The sequence below is a fragment of the Sinocyclocheilus rhinocerous genome, unplaced genomic scaffold, assembly GCF_001515625.1.
Source record: "Sinocyclocheilus rhinocerous isolate Xijiao unplaced genomic scaffold, SAMN03320098_v1.1 scaffold1740, whole genome shotgun sequence".
Lineage (NCBI taxonomy): Eukaryota > Metazoa > Chordata > Actinopteri > Cypriniformes > Cyprinidae > Sinocyclocheilus > Sinocyclocheilus rhinocerous.
Window position 1 is genome coordinate 104,030 of NW_015651446.1, and position 21,392 is coordinate 125,421.

Sequence of the window (21,392 nt, forward strand, 5' to 3'; positions counted from 1 at the left end):
ACAGAAATATTTTGTAACATTAAAAATGTCTCTACTGTAAATTTTGACCTTGGCGACTAAAAGTATTAATTGCCTTGGGGTCTTTTGTTCGAACACTATTTGAATTCACAGGTCGGAGTTCAGCAAACCGTTAACACATCTTTGCATTTCCGCTCTCCTGCGTTTGCATAAGTATGAATAGAAATGAAAGAAACAGGATGCAATGTTGCCAGGTCTGCGTTTTTCCAGTGTAATTGGGATACTTTAACACTGTTGCCACTGTTGGCTTGAAACAACCCCAACATCTTGATATTTAGCCCCTGGAATGCCAGGGGAACCCCGCCAAAAAAAAACATGTATTTTACCCCCTGGAACGCAATCAGTATCGGTGGAACCCCCCAACCCCCCCACAGCTAGTTTTGAGCTAGTGTTGAGTAGCAATTGGGCAGGTTTTGTTGTGAAAACCTGGCAACCCTGACAGGATGTCTAATGTGACTGCAGCTTAACACTATTGTCAGAAAACATTTCTTTGAAATGATAAAGCATTCCTCTGGGATCTGCTGTCACATTCTAAGTCAATCCACACATGTAGTCAATCGTGATTTAATATTAACATTCTTTATCTACAAAATCTGTGCCAAATGGAGATCTAGATTCATGCTTTGTGAAGATTTGTTTTTATTTATTTGTTAAGCTCGAGCTCTTGAATCTTTCATTCATAATGAATTAGTTTATATTTCTGAACGACATTATTTCTGAAGCTAGATTTGTACAGTTTCTGAAGAGACGAGTGCTGCTTGGCCTTGCATACTAAGGCATTGTAAATGAGTGCCAGGGTATTGCTATACGATTGATAAGGTGTTCTATGTGGTTGCTAGGGTGTTTCAGCAGTTGCTATGGCTTTGCTTACTGCCCCAAGTCATAAGAGCCCTTACTCTCATGATTTTCTGGTCTTTAGATATGGCCCGGATCCATTGTCCAACCAGTGAATCACTATATATTTACGTTCAGCATAAGTTACAAGCCAAATTTTTATATTTAGTGTTAGGGGTTTGTTTAATTCCCCATCCCTTAGTATGAGCAACAGGAGCAAGCGTTACTAATAATTTACAGCACAACATCTCGATTTTTGTTGAAAGTGTGTGTGTATATGTATGCGTTTATACCTTTTGTGGCTTGTGCTTTCCATTTTTCTCTGTTTATATGCACTTCCTCATTCCAGGTGCTTTTGAAGGTCTTAAAATCGACAGCGTTTACGGAGCAGTTCAGGGAAGTGCCGCCCTCCGAACCAGTGCTTCTAACAGTAGACCGTTTACCATCTGACGGGATGTTATTCAGACTGCACAAACACAAACATGAACACACAGAGTGAGCTTATACTTAGCTTCCAGAAAATGTTTGTCTTTAGATTATATGGAAGTAAGTACAATGTCATTAGCTGTCAAGCTGATGAAAGATACCAAGCGTTTTTATGACTAGATACGGGATGTGCGTTCATTGGGACAAATACTACGTTACTCACCTGACACCCAGGCATGTTTGGTAGTTCACACATACTGACATAATGACCTCATAAAAGTGTATGGTGGAAGTAAAGTAGCAGGTTATTAACGGAAAGATTCAAGTTTAAAACAACATAGTTGAGCAGTTGTTTAAAATAACTGGTTAAAATTTAAAAAATAATTTTGATTCAGATGAATTTAATAATAACTCATTCAGATTGATCTGTGAACCTCTTTGACATGACATGATCCTTCAGAAATCATTCTAATATGCTGATTTGCTGTATTCATTTGAATTACAAAATTACAAAATTTTGTATTACAAAAAATCTTAGGTCAGTTCTTTGAACATGGAGCTTTAATATTTTAATAGACCAGTGCTATTAAATCCATTTGCCCATTCATTTGTCCTCACCTGGACCGCCTGAATCCAGCCAGGCCGGAGGGTGAGGCTTCTTCGATCAGCGGAGTCACGACTTTCTCAATCATGTCTGTCAGCACAGTAAAGGTGGGCTCCACGATGAAATCAATGAAACCTGTTAGGGAAGTGAAATGAGCATCATAACACACAGACGCGGGTATACCATATACTATTGATTCACACACAAGCTTGATCACTTACCGATCTGAGACTGGGCCACCATGGTAGACTTGCGGTCACATAAAGGAGAAAAAGGAAGCCCAAGCTCTGACTCCTTATCGCCCTATAACAACAAGTAGAAGAGCGCACCAATTAGCATCTTTTCAGGTAAAGATTTCGGATTATTAAAGGGTATACAAAAATTACTGAGAGGAGGTGCTACCAAAAATCAAAAAGCCATATCAATTGAAAAAGGTGCAGCACTCACTCTTGAAGAGATGAAAACTGAAATTAAAATGACGTTTCGCATGCTGATTACAAGAATGTTTAAAGCATTGTTTGGTACTGCTGTTCTTGATGTCTGATGAAGGCCTTGATAACGGCCGAAACATCATTTTAATCAATAAAGTTTTCATCTCTTTAAGAGTGAGTGCTGCACCTTTTTCAATTGATATGATTATTAAAGGGGCCATATCATAGACTGTCATATCATTCCCTAGTTGTTTTTTTTTACAAGAAAGCAATTTTTTTCATGACCATTTTCTCATTTGCTGTGTCTTTAAGACGTCTATGTAGAAAATAAATATCTTAAAACACTTTTCACATTATTTTTTTCTTTCTTTCTCAAAGTAATGACTAATTCTCAATTTATATATTATGCTTAATAGCATTCTGTGATGGAAATGACTGACTGAAATGACATTTTTACATTTTTGTCTTGCTAGAACTAATTTCACAAGCTAGCATTGTACAGTATGTATCCTAAAAATGCACAATTATGTAATGCAAAATAATGTTTTCACACTTTCTGTGCATGATTTGTCACGATTGCAGCTTGGAAATGACACACAATAAAAATATTCTTGCTTCTTATATTTCACTTCACTGACACAGTTGTCTTTTTCGTAAATTTACATTTAAAAAGCACCAAAAACAAATGATGAAAACAAAGTAAAAAGTTTCATAATGTGACCTTCATAGAGTATAATACCATCATTTTGAGCTCTGAACCTTACAGAATGTTTACATATAGTAGTATACTGACTTTTTCAATCGATTGAGAGATTAGATATCTTATGATATGACCTCTATAGTAACTGACCGATCCAGACAAAATAAAGATTTTGGTTTAGGTTTCAGTTCATTTCACCATAACTGAAAGCCCTGGTGTTCAGCTCACCTGCATTCTCATTATTCCTCTGAATCTGTCCATAGCACTATAGTCTATGTATAATTTCATAGATAATCCTGAGAAACAATAGATGTAATTATCTTTGCTATGGTTGTCTTTTGGCCAAATAATACAGCTATGACCTCTAAACAACATAGACTCCTATACAAATTACATGCCACAATTTTGCTGATGGCACTTTTCACAGTCACCATCAATTTCCTGAGCAACGCTGAGCGATATTTCATTCCTGACCCTGAAATTGCAATTATAATTTCTGGGGGTGATTTACCTGTGATGAACTGATCATTTATTAGCTTAAACATGTCAATAAATCAAAGATTTAATTTCACTCTTGCAGGAACACCAAGATGGGACCGGTGTGATATCAAATCAAGACAATGGGAAGTTAATTGGTTTGGCACTATGAGGAGATACTCATCTCTTAAAAATACACTGTGTTTGGATCAGAATTAGATCCGTTTTCATTTAGCAAGGAAATTGAGCTCTACTTCATTATTTATTCAATCATACAAGAAAGAAATCGCCCTGGAAAGCAATTCTGAATGACTTTCTACATCTTCATAGAGATGCAAAAGCTGATGGCATAGAGTGAACCAGAAGAGATTCAAATGTTGAGGTTAGAATGCAATGCGGGAAATAGATGTTTAGAGGAGATTAATGGGATTTTTACAGTGGACGTTACAGGCTTGGAATGCTCAATTCGAGATTAGATCAGAGTGCTGAAAACCACAGAATGGGAATATGGACGATGAAGTGAGAGAGCAACAGAGCGAGAGCAAGAGAGAGAGAGAGAGAGAGAGAGAGAGAGAGAGAGAGAGAGAGAGAGAGTGAGTGTGTGTGAATGCTCACTGTATGATTGAAGAACCATAAAAATGTCTACAGGACACTGCTCTCAGCTTCAGACAGCACACCCACAGGCCATTCACACCCCGCCTGATGCATATCGCCCACAAAACTAGCAAGAGCTTTCTCAAAACCTCAATCTGTGGTCTGATTGTGAACACAATTCCTGGGAGTCAGGGTGCTCAGGGTTTTTATAGGCCCACTGGGAAACAAAGTTGTGTTTACACGGTATTGGGCTGCTGCACTGATGAGCACTTCTTAGAAAGAACTAGGATGGATTTGCAAGGTTTTTGGCGAATGACATTCAAATCAGAGATTTGTTTGAGGCACTTATTTGGTAAACAGGATATTCTCAATGACAACTGTATATTCTATTTTGTTTGCATACATTTATAGTCTATAAATTATTCAACATTTATTCTAATCAAATCTAAAAGGAAAAATAAGAAATCATATTTTTCATATGGAGATGGATTATACATTTATTATTTTGCATTTTCACAGTAGTTTCAAGAAATTTAAGTGCATTTTCTCAAATTTGTATTACCTTTATGCAATAAATCGATAAAAAAATAAATGAATTCATAAAAAGGATAATAATAAAAATAAAAATATTTTTCTGATGATTTATAAAATAATTTATTTTTTTATTATTATTAAAATAAACATGCATTACATGAAGTGCAACAAATACTACCATATGCATAAACATTTTACAGTATAGTTTAAATAATCTGTACATTTGTTTATTTATTTATTTTGGTTAAATGTTTTGATAACACTTTGCAATAAGGTTAAATTTGTTAACATTAGTTAACATAAACTAACAATAAAAAGTACTTCTAAAGCATTTATTAATCTTAATATTAATTTCACCATTTACTAACAGATTATTAAAATCAAAAGTTGTGTCAGAGAGAGAGAGTGAGTGTGTGTGAATGCTCACTGTATGATTGAAGAACCATAAAAATGTCTACAGGACACTGCTCTCAGCTTCAGACAGCACACCCACAGGCCATTCACACCCCGCCTGATGCATATCGCCCACAAAACTAGCAAGAGCTTTCTCAAAACCTCAATCTGTGGTCTGATTGTGAACACAATTCCTGGGAGTCAGGGTGCTCAGGGTTTTTATAGGCCCACTGGGAAACAAAGTTGTGTTTACACGGTATTGGGCTGCTGCACTGATGAGCACTTCTTAGAAAGAACTAGGATGGATTTGCAAGGTTTTTGGCGAATGACATTCAAATCAGAGATTTGTTTGAGGCACTTATTTGGTAAACAGGATATTCTCAATGACAACTGTATATTCTATTTTGTTTGCATACATTTATAGTCTATAAATTATTCAACATTTATTCTAATCAAATCTAAAAGGAAAAATAAGAAATCATATTTTTCATATGGAGATGGATTATACATTTATTATTTTGCATTTTCACAGTAGTTTCAAGAAATTTAAGTGCATTTTCTCAAATTTGTATTACCTTTATGCAATAAATCGATAAAAAAATAAATGAATTCATAAAAAGGATAATAATAAAAATAAAAATATTTTTCTGATGATTTATAAAATAATTTATTTTTTTATTATTATTAAAATAAACATGCATTACATGAAGTGCAACAAATACTACCATATGCATAAACATTTTACAGTATAGTTTAAATAATCTGTACATTTGTTTATTTATTTATTTTGGTTAAATGTTTTGATAACACTTTGCAATAAGGTTAAATTTGTTAACATTAGTTAACATAAACTAACAATAAAAAGTACTTCTAAAGCATTTATTAATCTTAATATTAATTTCACCATTTACTAACAGATTATTAAAATCAAAAGTTGTGTCTGTTCATATTATTTAATGCACCTGAGATAACATGATCTAACAATGAATAGTTGTATTTTTATTAACTAACGTTAACAAAGAAATAAATACTGTAATACATATTATTAAATAACCTTTATTATATACCGTAAATAACATTTAATCTTTAATTTATATGTTTTAAACAAACAAACGATTATTAATTTGAAATTCTTCATTTAAAATAATAATCATATCATGATTATTATGGTCTATATTATGGTCTTAAAAACAGGCACGAAATATAGAATTTCTTATTTCTTTCTTTTGATGAAAGAAAGAATGCTTTGATAAGATTGATATACTGCTATAATTATAATAAGACTTAAAGGGTTAGTTCACCCAAAAATGAAATTTAGCCCATAAATTACTCACCCTCAAGTCATCCTAGGTGTAAATGACTTTTTTCTTTCAGACGAATCCAGTCGGAGTTATATAAAAAATTGTCTTTGATCTTTCAAGCTGTTTCATGGCACTCAGCGGGTGTTGCATGCATCAGTCCAAAAGAAGTGAAATAAAAAGCGCCTCACACGGCTCTGGGGGGTGAACAAAGGCCTCCTGTAGCGAATCGATGCGTTTTTGTAAGAAATATCGAAATCCTCCAACATTCTTCTTTACAGATCCTCGTTTTGTACTTCTAATAAGTGACCGTTGTTTTGTTTTGATCTCTCCGCTGCGTTTCCGCATTCGTCACTTCTGAGCGGCGCATGCACAAAGCCGACTTCATATGTCATCCTTCCTGAACTGCTTCCGTGTACAACAGTGAGCGCAAGCTATATTCAATTGATTATTACGTTTTAAATATGGTTATTTTTCTTACAAAAACGCATTGATTAGCTACAGGAGGCCTTTGTTCACCCCCCGGAGCCGTGTGAGACACTTTTTTTTTATGAATGGGCGCTTTTTATTTAACTTCTTTTGGACTGATGCATGCAACACCCGCTGAGTGGCATTAAACAGCTTGAAAGATCAAAGACCATTTTTAATATAACTCCGACTGGATTCGTCTGAAAGAAGAAAGTCATATACACCTAGGATGACTTGAGGGTGAGTAATTTATGGGCTAATTTTCATTTTTGGGTGAACTAACCCTTTAATGCTGATAATCAAAAGTCTCGGGACACTGACCTGTCTGAAGAACTCCTCCAGCAGTGAGGTGGTCCAGCGGTGGTGCATGTTCCAGTTTTTGGCAGGGTGGCTGATGTCAGCGGTGTGCAGTAACAAGGATAAGCCCTTGGGTTTATCGATCCTGCAGAGGACAGAGATGTTCAGCCCCTCAGAGCTGTTAAAATCACTCTGTCCAACCTCTCAATATGTGGATATGAATATCTGTAGATGCAGAAATGTTTTTGCATGAACAGTGTGTGATTAGCTAAAGCCCCTCCTCCTCGTTACCCTGATGTGTGCGACCGAACTTACGCTTCTGGCTGCTGGAGGAAGTTCTTCATGGCTTTAATCTGCTGGAAGTGACAGGTCATGTCAGTGGCCAGGACCATCTCGACCACCAGGGCCCGCAATTCTCTGAGAGAAAGACAAGTATTCAGTATTGAACTTACAGCATGTTACATTCAGTAAAGAACCGTCTTCTTATCAAAAAACAGTTTTCTTGGGTTGATTCAACACACACACACACACACACACACACACATGTTGTGTATTCATCACGTTATGGGGACATTCCATAGGCGTTACACACATGCACACATACACACATATTAGTTAGTTCTTAATTACTAGGTTCTATAAAGAAGGACTATTCAAACTGGGGTCATCCAGATGGTCCGTTGTAAAGAGGAAAATAGTCTAAACTGTAAAAAATAAAAAATAAATAAAATAAAAATACAAACAACAACAATAAAAAAACCTTACCCAAAAACAAATACTAAAGTGTGTTAAAACTGGTCGAATGTGACTGCTTTATTTAGTTTTTTACTGGACATCCAGAAATCATGAGACTAAATACAATTATTTTACTCTACTGACATTCATAGTTTTATTTCCTTTGGGTTAATACATCTAAAAGTACTCCAAAAGAGAGCAGAAATAATACATACAGTGTCAACGTAATACAAAGTAAATATTTTTCAGATAATATTTTACACATTTTATATATTATAACATTTAATATATTTTATAGTCCTAAAATTAATATATTTAAATATATAATTGTAATACATTATTATTATTATTATTATTATATATTATATATTCATATTATTTTATAATATTTGTTTTATATATAATAAATATTTCCCCTATTTATATTTTTTTTATTTTTCACAGTATAAACTATACATAAAAATATATAGCTACCTTTATATGATAGGAAATGGGGGAACTGCAAGGGGATGATCATATTTAGGGAAATGTTGCACCAAAACATTTGCAAACTCTTGATATAAAAGCACCAGTCCAGAACTACCAAATATGCTCATTGTGCGACTAAAAAATGTTCTCCTATAGAATTATGCTGTAAAACAATTTTAGTTTCGAACTTGAATGTTAATTTTTAAGATTACTTATTGTGCTAATTTGCACCACGTTTCTAACCTCCAGTCATCTTTCGACAAATTGTAGAGGATGTTCATTTCATCGTCTTCCTGCAGAAGGCGATATGCAGCGCTCACATGGTGGTTTTCCTGTACGGCACGGTCATTGTATAGTATGGCTGTGTCAGATCTGTAAAACACACATTAGTTCTGTTAAAGGCCATTGATGTATTCGGTTTGCTGAACTGAATGACAATGGTGTTTAACTGCAATAGTACCTGGTCTGTATGTGGAAGTTGTTGGTGGTGCCGGTATGTTCGTAATCATGCACAACAGCGGCGAACAGCATAGCGAAGATCTCCAACTCGGTTAACCAGTGCTGGAAGAAGGGAGATAACAAGAGAAATGCTGTAGCAACAAGACAAATCCCATTTACACTGAAGCACTTTGATACAGTCTGTTCAATTCTGATTCTTTTGGGTATATTGCAGTTATAATGCCCATTGTGCCAACATGTGAAAGAAAGTCTCTCTCTGCTAATGCTGTAAATTATAGAGGACAGTATTTGAGACCGATTCAAACAAGTAACTCATCTTTTTGAACTATTCATTGAAAGAACCGAGTCATAGGAGTCGAAATCAGACTCCACTGCTCGTCCTGTATATATCTGATTCACCAGAAAGAACCGGCTCTAAAGTGTCATTTGTTCAGGAATCAGACTACACTGATCAGTCTGGATATTTTTCATTCACTAAAAAGAACTGGTTACCCTGATTCACTAAAAAGAACCAACTCGTCGTTCACCCAGAAATCAAGACTACACTGCTCGCCTTAAATATTTCTCATTCACTAAAAAGAACCATCTTAAAAGAGTCATTCGTTTAGGAATCAGACTTAACTGGTCTCCAGTATATTTTTGATTCACTAAAAAGAACCAGCCCAAAAGAGTCATTTGTTCATGAATTAAATACACTGGCTGTGTATGTTTGTTTTAACATGCGGACTGTGAGGAAAACTAGAAAAACAACAGATGGAAATTTCATACGAACAGTAGCAAAAAATGGGCTAAAAAATCACTCCAAACACCTTTCATATTCAATGAAAAACACTTCCTTATGAGACTATTTAAAGCCCCATTACGTATTCTTTAATAAATAATATCGTTCTGCTAAACTGAAGATAAGCATGAAGGAAATTAAATCATATTAGTTCATTATTCTTCTGAACATTTATTCTTCTGTGCATATAACAATATTTTATATTAACACTAAATCACCAAAGTGCCAGAATGACAAAAAGAAATCATCAGCGGTGTAAATGCTAGGGGGCAAATAATTAGTCAGAACGCCAGTGTGATGTCCACACATCACAGAGAGGTTAATGAGCCCACGGCGGGAGTGACAGGAGCGTGTTTTGAGGCGTCGAGGGAGATTAACTTTCTATTGATTGGTATACGAGCAGCATCGTGAAGCGAGAGCGGACCATTGCACCTACTTCTATTCCAAGAACCCCAACCTCAATAAATACCTCAAGTGCAGTGTCAGGCTTAATAAAACATACTTCACCGGCTCAGTTCAGCAGAAATAACAATAATAAACAACCAAGGGGACTCGATGTACATGATTATTCTACCCATGCATACATAAACATGCACAAATCCCCAAAGGCAAGGCTGTTGTTTGAATTCACAGGGCCTAGGACATGATTTTTTTTGCGAAGTAGGTTTCTGGTGGTGCCACTCTGGACTTACAACCATGCCGGTCTTGAGCAGAAGGTAATGCACTGTCTGGGTGACGTCTGCGGCGTGGATTAGGTTGTGGTAAGGGTTTCTGTGTTTGCTGTAGCCCACCTCCAAGGCCTCCACAAAAGACACCAGAGCAGAAACGGGGATCTGAGGAGACACACAGAAAGGCCAACACACAATGTCAAATAGCCAATTGAAGATGAACATCTGGACTGAAGATGAACAAATGTCATTATGATGGATGGTTGAGTCCAAACAGGTAGTAAATGTGATTTCAAAAGTGTAATTTGTAAATGCTGGTAAGTATAAAAATACATTTGGCAGTATAGGTTTCTCAAGGTTAACATATTAGTTAATAAATAGTGACTAGGTTCTATAAAGCAGGGGTTTTCAAACTGTGGTTACCAAGGGGAAAATGGATAAAAATAAATAGTGTTTAAAAAAATCTTAATAATAATAATAACAATAATTGTAATAAAATGAAATTCGATAGAAATAAAAATAAACTAACAGAAAATGAAATAAATAATAATAAAACAAATTTAAAACTGACCAAATGTGATTTTCCTATTATTATGTACTCAGATCCACAGATAAAGGAAAGGGAGGTAAATTTTAAAATTCTGTATTTTTAGTCTTCTAATAAAAAACGCATCTTACCTTAAAGCGATTGATTAAGTCATATCTGGTGAGAAGTTCATAAAAAATAAATTTCAGTGCATGATCTCCGCTGGCATCATTCAGTGTGAAGACGTCAAACGACCATGTGTCCACATGCTAGACCAACAACAAAAAAGACATCTTTACCATTATTATCAATATGGTTATGAATATTTTTAACATTAATTTTTTTTTTTAAAGTCTCTTATGCTCAAAAAGGCTGAATTTATTTGACCAATATTATAGTAAAACAAATATTTCAGTTTAAAATAATAGTTTTCTATTTGAATATAATTTAAAATGTAATTTATTCCTGTGATGGCAAAATTGAACAGCATTTATTTGAAATAGAAATATTCTGTAACAACTTTACTGTAATTTTTTGATTAATTGAATGCGCTATTGCTTTCTGACTCTACTTTTGAATAGTATTGTATGCAGTATGACTGTGGATAACTTTTCGTAACTTCCTACAGAAAAGAAAAATCACAAATAAGATTGTGTATCTTCTGAGCTATGAAAGAGCAACTGAGACTTTATTTTATGACACCTATAAACGTGATAAGATGTTCACAGTCCCGGAGCCTCACAAATTGCTGCTTTTACATAATGTAGTAATACCAGCCTCATATCTTTTTTTTATAACGTATAAATTACTTTCACCTCCCTAATAAACAGGGACTGTGATGAACAATGTGTGATTCTATCATTGTACATTTCAATCCTGAGTCATGAAATGAACATCAGTAATAATACAGGAGATTTGGTCTACGTTATGGCCGCCTGTGGTTTATGTGGTCTCTATTTTTTCTCTCTCTCCTCCATCCACTCTCAGTTTGACCCTCTGTTATTTCATCTCATCACTTTCAAAGTTCTGTGTAGGTTTTTGATTAGTTGGTTGCGATGGACATTTGCAAAATGCTGCATTAAATATTCACATCCTCAGATTGGAATATTTGTCCTGCACTCTGTCTCAGTCACGACTGAGAGCTTTCAATAGCTTAAGGCTGTATGTGGAGATATATATGCAGATTCTCTGACTGCTGTGAAATCAAGAGAGAGAGGCCAAAATCCTGCTGCAAAGCCACCAGGACATTCAATACAGACCTGCAGCCTCACTTTCAAAGTTCTGTGTAGGTTTTTGATTAGTTGGTTGTGATGGACATTTGCAAAATGCTGCATTAAATATTCATATCCTCAGATTGGAATATTTGTCGTGCACTCTGTCTCAGTCACGACTGAGAGCTTTCAATAGCTTAAGGCTGTATGTGGAGATATATATGCAGATTCTCTGACTGCTGTGAAATCAAGAGAGAGAGGCCAAAATCCTGCTGCAAAGCCACCAGGACATTCAATACAGACCTGCAGCCTCATTTAGAAAACACTCTTACAATCAGATTTGATCCTAAAGTCTGTGTATTTGATCCTATGCTAAAAGTGAGGCATAAACTGAAAATTCAGCTTTGGCATCACTGGAATAACTTACATTTTAAAACAGTAAAATAGAAAACAGTTATTTTAAACTGTAATAATATATCTCAGTTTTACTGTTTTACTGTATTTTTGATCACACATCTTTATAAATGAGGCCTGAACAATGCAAGAGGTCTTGTGAGGATTAAAAACTCTTTATATAAAATGAAACCTTCATTAGTTTCAGCGTATTAACTTCATTTTCTATTAAGATTAGGTGGACAGAGCCAGCAAATTACTTGCTATTGTTTGACAAGAACATCTGTATTAGTATTCTGTTACTTATCCTTCTCACTTACTTTATACATTTACCTGCACATAAAGCAATGAGAGGCAAATTGACTCACTCAAGGGCACACGAGTTATAGGGGACTTCAGGAGATCTCGATTCCATTTCCAAAGTTTGAACCTTAGCCCTTTGTGATCCAGCCTTGAGAAAGGTTCTGTGCTGTGTTGCATGCAGAATTTAAATGTGTTTGGATGTTTACAAACAGTATATGTTCAAAAAATATATATATAGATGTTTAACCCTAGCTTACATGCATAGTGCTCAGCACAACACAGGCTTTGGTAAAGTTGTAATTTTATTTAACATTTAATTTTATTTAAAATTTTAATTTTTAAATTTTCTTTTACATCTGAAGTGAACATACTGCACACATTGCTCATTTGGTTAGTAAGAGTAGTATATGATATGATATTCGAAACACAGCCTTCCAAGAACATCTTTGACAATCACTTTTAGTGCAGACAGCCAGAATTTTAGAATCACAATAGGCCACAGAACAAAAGAATCTCTTTAAAAGATTGTGAACTTATGACTGAAATGACAAAAGGGAGTAACTCTAAGCCATCCTGCCACAAATTGTTAAAATCCAAAATGAATTAGAAGCTGATAGGAGAACAGATGCGGCTGATAACAGCTCTGAAATGGCATTCTTGATAAAATCACAGCAGATAGCTAGATGTAATAATTTGGACTATAATTTCATGCAGAGAAAAGGATTAAAATCAGCATATTTTGCATTTGGCTAATATACTAGCATTCAAAAGTTTAGAGGTTGGTAGTTTTTTTTTATGTTTGGACAGAATCTCATGCTCACAAAAGCTAAATTTATTTAATCAAAAACAGTAAAAACGGCAATATTGTGAAAAGTTATTACAATTTAAAGGGTTAGTGCACCCACAAATGAAAATTAGGCTGCGTTTTACTCACCCCCGAGGCATCCTAGGTGTATATGAGCAATGCAACACCCGCTGAGTGGCATGAAACAGCTTGAAAGATCAAAGACAATTTTTTATATAACTCCGACTGGATTCGTCTGAAAGAAGAAAGTCATATACACCTAGGATGCCTCGGGGATGAGTAAAACGCAGCCTAATTTTCATTTTTGGGTGAACTAACCCTTTAAAATACCTGCTTTCTATTTTATTTGATTTTAAACTGTAATTTATTCCAGTGATGCAAAGCTGAATTTTCAGCATCATTACTCCAGTCTTCAGAGTCACATGATCCTTCAGAAATCATTCTGATATGCTGATTTGCTGCTCAAGAAACATTTATTATTATCAATGTTGAAAGACGTTATGCTGCTTAATATCCTTGTGGAAACCGTGATACTTTTTTTCAGGATTCTTTGATGCATAAAGTTCAAAATAAATCTTTTGTAACATTATAAATGTCTTTACTGCCACTTTTGATCAAGTTAATGCGTCTTTGCTGAACAAAAATATTTATTTCTTTCAAATCGGTTCTTTTTAACTGACCCCAAATGTTTTTCTACACACATCAGTGCATAATTTAGATTCTTTCCACATTTAAATAAATCAAGTGTTGTGTGCTTGTGTTAAAAAGAAATCTGTGTTGTCCACATATGCTGCATTCTATTAGACAAATATCCCCAAAAGAGGCTAAAAACTTTCTGTCTGGTCTAAACCGTGAATGTGTGCCAGGTAACCAAACTGGCCGAGGGAAAAATCAATTGTGCACTTCGGTTGATTAAACAGGGCTGTTTGCTTGGAGACGGTCTGATTTTGCCACCCCCCCCCTTGTTGTTTCTCACATAAGCTACTGTGCATTCAAAATGTGTCGCATTCACACATTTCGCATTCATGCCGTGACCAGGTTGTGCATGTGTTTGTGCATATGTGCATTTGAGGTCACAACCTAGAATCTGATTGGCCCGTTCCATTACCTTCAAGGCCGTGATCACGCTGGGCGGATAGCTCAGCCCCACCATGTTGGAGGTCCGTCGGTACATCCTGTCAGAAAGAGATAACACACAGTATGTGAGAGCTTCTGGGAAATAAAAAAAAGAGGGGAAATCCCTTGTTTCACTCCAGATGCCCTTTAACATTAATATTTTAGGAGCATGCAGTGCTGGAAATATGAGACAAGACAGGAACAGCACAGCAGGGTCACAGGTCAGTCCTGATCAATCTATGAGTCAGGCTCTGCTTAAAATGTATCAGCTCTTTATCAGGTCGTTGAAGGTTTCCATCTATTACCCGTGGGGTGCCTACAGGGTTTAAATGTGTTTACTTGATACTGTTAGCTTTGGAAAAACCCTCACACACCTTTCCACAAATATCCCTGCTTGCACCGCGTGCACGATGCTGCGAAATCGTGGCTTCTCCTCCGACCGTCTCAACATCAGCCCCATCTGACGTGTGAAAGTTGACGCCAGCCAGTCGCGCACTTCTGAGGGAACAGAGTCGGACTGGATGTCACTGAGCTCATCTTCTGTATCCACCAACCGCCTGCAGAAACACACACGCACACACATATATATAAGACATGATTGCTGTCTGAAGACACTAAATGGGTAAGTCATGTCACTTTCGATCACGTCAGATGAAATTTCAGCCAAAACACCTCTGAGCAAAAGTGATGGAAAGAAAAAGATAAAAACATTCAATTCCACTTCAAAGACAAGGGAAATACAAACTAACATATCTGATCACCTAAACATAACTTACATATGGAAAACCATCTCCACCACAAAAATTCACGCTTTGATAACGATATCACCTTTATTTGACCCTCTAACTCTAACACTTTCTATTCTATTTTAAATCTACTTTATCTATATTTATCTTTTTTTTTATTTAAAAAAAAAAACTAACACTATACTTGTTTTTTTTCTTTGTGTGTGTATATATACATATATATATATATATATGACAAAAAGTCAAAATTGACAGGTAAAATTATGAGATAAAAAGACAATTGTGAGAGTCAAAATTGACATACTAAATTATAATTATGAGATAAAAAGCCAAAATTATGACATAAGTCATAATTATGAGATAAAAGACAAAATGATGACAAGTCATAATTATGACAAAAAGTAAAAATTGACAGTTAAAATTATGAGATAAAAAGACAATTGTGAGAGTCAAAATTGACATACTAAATTATAATTATGACATAAAAAGCCAAAATTATGACATAAGTCATAATTATAAGATAAAAGACAAAATTATGACAAGTCATAATTATGACAAAAAGTCAAAATTGACAGGTAAAATTATGAGATAAAAAGACAATTGTGAGAGTCAAAATTGACATACTAAATGATAATTATGAGATAAAAAGCCAAAATTATGACATAAGTCATAATTATGAGATACAAGACAAAATTATGACAAGTCATAATTATGACAAAAAGTCAAAACTGACAGTTAAAATTATGAGATAAAAAGACAATTGTGAGAGTCAAAACTGACATACTAAATTATAATTATGACATAAAAAGTCAAAATTATGACATAAGTCATAATTATGACAAAAAGTCAAAACTGACAGTTAAAATTATGAGATGAAAAGACAATTGTGAGTCAAAATTGACAAACTAAATGATAATTAAGACATAAGTCATAATTATGAGACAAAAGACAAAATTATGACGTCAAAATTATGACAAAAAGTCAAAATTTACCATCAAAATTATCCGATAAAAAGTCATAATTGTGACAAAATTGTAATTGACATACTAAGTAAAAAAAAGTAAAAAGTAAGAGTTAAAGTCATAATTATGCAAAGTCAAAATTATGACAGTCAATTATGACAAATAATTTGGACTTTCTCATAATTATGACTTATTATTTCATACTTTCGACTTCCCATAATTATGTATTTTTTGTCATATGTCACATGGTGCTGCGAGTGGAACTCAATTAGTTTGATTCATGATTCTGCTTCATGTCGAAAAGAGCGAGGGAGGATATCAAGACTTTCTGTTAATTCATTTGGTCTGTTCTTCTTATAAAGTTATCACATGGGAAACACAATATGATACACAAACTTCTATAGACTATATTAATGATATTTATATGGCATTTTGCATCCATTTTGATACAATTCAATACAAGTGCATAGAAAACAACAACAACAACAACAATAGGTAGATTCAGTAAAAATGTTCCTTTTGTGTTTCTTGGAAAAAGTAAATCAAACAGGTTTGGAAAAACATGAGGGTGAGTGAATGATGCAAAATTTGCATTTAATTTGATAAGTGACACATTTCCTTCTCAGATGGTTGCCAATGTTTCCATTTCTTTCTAAACAACTGAATTAAAGCACATCAAATGCTGTGGCACTCATGCCAGTGAGGAGACAGCATTACAGAACACATGCAATCCCTCTTCCATTTGGATTTTTATTTCAAATAGAGCTTTAAGAACAGCTTTAGAGATTAGACACACTCTAGGAACAACATATACCTCTGACCTCAAATTTGTTGATTTAATATTTGCCAAAAGAAAAAGAGCGAGAGAAGTTCATTATGTATGTGTTGTGCTTACCTCGTTTCTTCAATGTAGACAGATTCCAAAACGGATGCAGCATATTCTAGGTTTTTTTTCAAGTCGACAACAGAAGCCTCGACATAAGTCATAATTATGAGACAAAAGACAAAATTATGACATGTCAAAATTATGACAAAAAGTCAAAATTTACCATCAAAATTATGCGATAAAAAGTCATAATTGTGACAAAATTGTAATTGACATACTAAGTAAAAAAAAGTAAAAAGTAAGAGTTAAAGTCATAATTATGCAGTCAAAATTATGACAGTCAATTATGACAAATAATTTGGACTTTCTCATAATTATGACTTATTATTTCATACTTTCGACTTCCCATAATTATGTATTTTTTGTCATATGTCACATGGTGCTGCGAGTGGAACTCAATTAGTTTGATTCATGATTCTGCTTCATGTCGAAAAGAGCGAGGGAGGATATCAAGACTTTCTGTTAATTCATTTGGTCTGTTCTTCTTATAAAGTTATCACATGGGAAACACAATATGATACACAAACTTCTATAGACTATATTAATGATATTTATATGGCATTTTGCATCCATTTTGATACAATTCAATACAAGTGCATAGAAAACAACAACAACAACAACAATAGGTAGATTCAGTAAAAATGTTCCTTTTGTGTTTCTTGGAAAAAGTAAATCAAACAGGTTTGGAAAAACATGAGGGTGAGTGAATGATGCAAAATTTGCATTTAATTTGATAAGTGACACATTTCCTTCTCAGATGGTTGCCAATGTTTCCATTTCTTTCTAAACAACTGAATTAAAGCACATCAAATGCTGTGGCACTCATGCCAGTGAGGAGACAGCATTACAGAACACATGCAATCCCTCTTCCATTTGGATTTTTATTTCAAATAGAGCTTTAAGAACAGCTTTAGAGATTAGACACACTCTAGGAACAACATATACCTCTGACCTCAAATTTGTTGATTTAATATTTGCCAAAAGAAAAAGAGCGAGAGAAGTTCATTATGTATGTGTTGTGCTTACCTCGTTTCTTCAATGTAGACAGATTCCAAAACGGATGCAGCATATTCTAGGTTTTTCTTCAAGTCGACAACAGAAGCCTCACCTCTCTCCAACTGTTTCACCAAACATCTCAGCCTGAATGAAAAAAAAAAGACAGAATTTGATTAAGAAAAAAGTTATTTTTGGATTTAATGGGCCTTTTGTCTTTAATGAATAGGACAGTGGAGAAAAGATAAAATAAAATAATAAAATAAAATATATTCAAACCAAGTCCTGCTGTGATTCAATTCTGACACACTCAAGGCATTAAGAAACTATTTGCATTTTCGAAGGAAAAACAATTGCTTAAAGCAAAAGTTTTGAGGCAAGTTAAAGTTTTCTTTAAAAGTCAGTTTGAAGCCCATGTGTGCTGTACATTTGCGGGTGGCTTGTGGCTGCCAAATACATTTTACACAAAGCAAACAGATTCATCCATCATCTTTATTGCAAAAGATGATAAAAGCTATCTATGTTGCTGACCGTCTCCAGATTCTTTTCACTACTGAGAAATAAACTGATCGTTCTGTGTTGATTTTGACAAAGAGTTCAGCTGTTATCTGAACAGACTGAATGTTTCAAAAGATGATAAAAGCTATCTATGCTGCTGACCGTCTCCAGATTCTTTTCACTACTGAGAAATGAACTGATCCATTCTGTGTTGATTTTGACAAAGAGTTCAGCTGTTATCTGAACAGACTGAATGTTTATTATAATAAACATAGTTCCAGTCTTGGATGCCGAGTTCCAACATTGCTAAAATCCACAATATAATAATAGCCATGCAGTGAAAACCTGCTTTGTCTTAGTTTAATGTCTCCTTGCTAACTTAGGCAAACACATATTAAACTTTTTAAGAAGTGTTTTCTTTTTTTCCTTTGGATTCCAACTGGTGCCCCCAAAAATATTATCATCATGAAGTCTCTGGCACCATGGCTATAATTCAGTGAACAGCCTGCATTGCTGATTTGTTTATGAGCCACATATAGCATCTCTGAAGTGAACTATGTTCACTCATGTGGACAGAGGACCACATCAAAAGGCCAAACGTCCCAGGTGTGAGCAGCATAGAGAGGTTTTTCTGTGTGGGTCTGGGTGATGAGGTGCGTGTTTGCATGAATGGAGAACACAATTCCCATCCCAAATGACTGGACCACGCGAGCCAGAGCAGCATGCAGGGACGAGACAGAGTGAAATCATGCAGTCAATCTACTGTGGAAATGTAAAAGAAGATATTTAGCAAAATATAAGAATATATTTCGCAAGCATGTTTAGAAGAATGTTGGTTTGAACCGTTTCAGTTCCTACTGACTTCTACTGTATGGACAAAATGTACAATGAAAGTCAATGGGAACCAAAACTGTTTGGTTATAAACATTCTTCAAAATATTTTCTTTTGTGTTCTGCAAAAGAAAGAAATGCATACAGGTTTGGAACAACATGAGGCTAAGTGATGACAGAATTTTAATTTTTGGGTAGACTATCCCTTTAAATTCACAATTCTGTTCAAACTTTATGGTCTGTTTCAGAAAAATAGTATGGTTCGCCTGTAAATGTCCTCCTAAAAACATGGTAATACCATGGTACATGTCCAAAAATCATGTTAAAACAACAATAAAAAAATAAAAATAAAAAAAATATTTTTTGCAAGTAAACACTGTGTCTTGATACGGCCACAGATTTTGTAAAAATAAAATAAAATAAATAATAAAATAAATAAAATTAAATAACTAGAAAAAAAACAGTTGTTAGAAAAATATAACAATACTAGAGTTTATTCTATACTGGTAGAAGAGAATACTGACTCAATCAGTTGATATCTGAAAAACTAAAAGCACTTAATTTGATTCTTTACTTTTTTATTTTAATATTGTTTATTACATTGAAGCAGTCTTTATTTATTTGAGAAATAAAGTTTTTCCTATAAAATTAGCATTAAGAAATGTGATAAAAATTAAATAAAATAAAAATAGTTCTGTGGCATAATAAAAACATTGAATTATAAAAAATAAACATGGTCAGTTTGGGAGTAGCTACACATTTAGTCCATTTCTACAAAAAACGGCAACTAGTGACTCTCCTCTCAATGATCTCTTGTCCTCTATCTTCAAGTGGTCAACAGCTGTGTTATTTGAATGAAGTGCTCTCGTTCAGCTGAAAAGCATGACGTCGGAAACAGGGTAGAGGACACGCTGTTTGAACAATGTTATCAAGACAGGCGAAGCGGAGCAGAAACACATTCCGCTGGCATCCCCAAGGAATCCTCTCCTTCAGATAAACACGCAATCGATGCCGCAAGTCAATGCCATCCCATTAGAGGATTAGTACTTCCTAGAATCTGTCCGGAGCAGAAATTATAAGAGCTAAAATTCTTTAGACGTGTGCGTCTGCTCAGCCACGACTGCACAATGTATGACCTTTCTAATACAGAGAACGAGCCAGATTAGATGCTTATGATTAGACCATTAAACCACGCCTTCCGTCTCAGATTGGGACTGGATCGGATTTAGACAGCATGTTTCAAATAAAGGTCTTGTGGGCTAAAAGAATTGAGGAGCGTAAATGTGTTTTAGTCATGATTGCTGAGCTTGGTAATGTCTGTGAACAGGAAATGGCAAAGCCGAAATGCATCAACATGTTGCAATTTACTCGAGCTGAATTCTACAGGGAAATTCATTTTTAATGTCCATCTAACAGACAGAGGTCAACAGGGAACTGCTTTCATTGATTGTGTGTGTGTGTGTGTGTGTGTGTTTTTTTCTTAAAATGGCATGTGTTGTTGATAAGGATGGATTATGATGCCAGCATGTCCTGGGCACCCACCAAAACAACATTTTCTACTGCATAGTTCGTGTAAACTATATTAATAGAATGGCAATTTCACATTGATTTATTTTGATTTTTATTAAATGTAAACATAATAAATTCTTTTTGGGTAAATATTCAAAGGCCCATACTTTAATCCGTCTATGCTTGTTGATTGTCTATATGACATTTTCTGAGAACCGCGAATCTCTCTTAGAAACTGGAGGACTTTTTCATGGAGTTTGAGGGCATTTTATTCAGGTCCAAATCAATCTATGTGGGTATAATGAACATTGTGGCCCAAAACAAATTCTGTGCAAATATATGGATGGACACAGATGATTCTAGATAGGCAAGCTCAAATTCATGGGTCGCTGTGTTATCCAAAAAAAAAAAAAAAAAAAAAAAAAAAA

At 34.7% G+C, this 21,392-nt stretch overlaps 1 protein-coding gene across 1 annotated transcript in view; it reads right to left on the bottom strand.

Annotated features, from left to right (window-relative positions):
* Nucleotides 1-21,392, bottom strand: part of LOC107712805 (calcium/calmodulin-dependent 3',5'-cyclic nucleotide phosphodiesterase 1C-like) — a 91,720-nt gene that overhangs the window by 9,181 nt on the left and 61,147 nt on the right. Inside the window, exons 4-15 of the mRNA XM_016518138.1 lie at nucleotides 18,160-18,273; nucleotides 14,914-15,096; nucleotides 14,532-14,598; nucleotides 10,864-10,980; nucleotides 10,210-10,350; nucleotides 8,738-8,838; nucleotides 8,521-8,649; nucleotides 7,390-7,491; nucleotides 7,099-7,219; nucleotides 2,104-2,185; nucleotides 1,897-2,017; nucleotides 1,146-1,318 (exon numbers count right to left, since the gene is read on the bottom strand). Coding sequence (XP_016373624.1) covers nucleotides 1,146-1,318; nucleotides 1,897-2,017; nucleotides 2,104-2,185; nucleotides 7,099-7,219; nucleotides 7,390-7,491; nucleotides 8,521-8,649; nucleotides 8,738-8,838; nucleotides 10,210-10,350; nucleotides 10,864-10,980; nucleotides 14,532-14,598; nucleotides 14,914-15,096; nucleotides 18,160-18,273 — 1,451 coding nt within the window. The remainder of the gene's footprint in view (nucleotides 1-1,145; nucleotides 1,319-1,896; nucleotides 2,018-2,103; nucleotides 2,186-7,098; nucleotides 7,220-7,389; nucleotides 7,492-8,520; nucleotides 8,650-8,737; nucleotides 8,839-10,209; nucleotides 10,351-10,863; nucleotides 10,981-14,531; nucleotides 14,599-14,913; nucleotides 15,097-18,159; nucleotides 18,274-21,392) is intronic.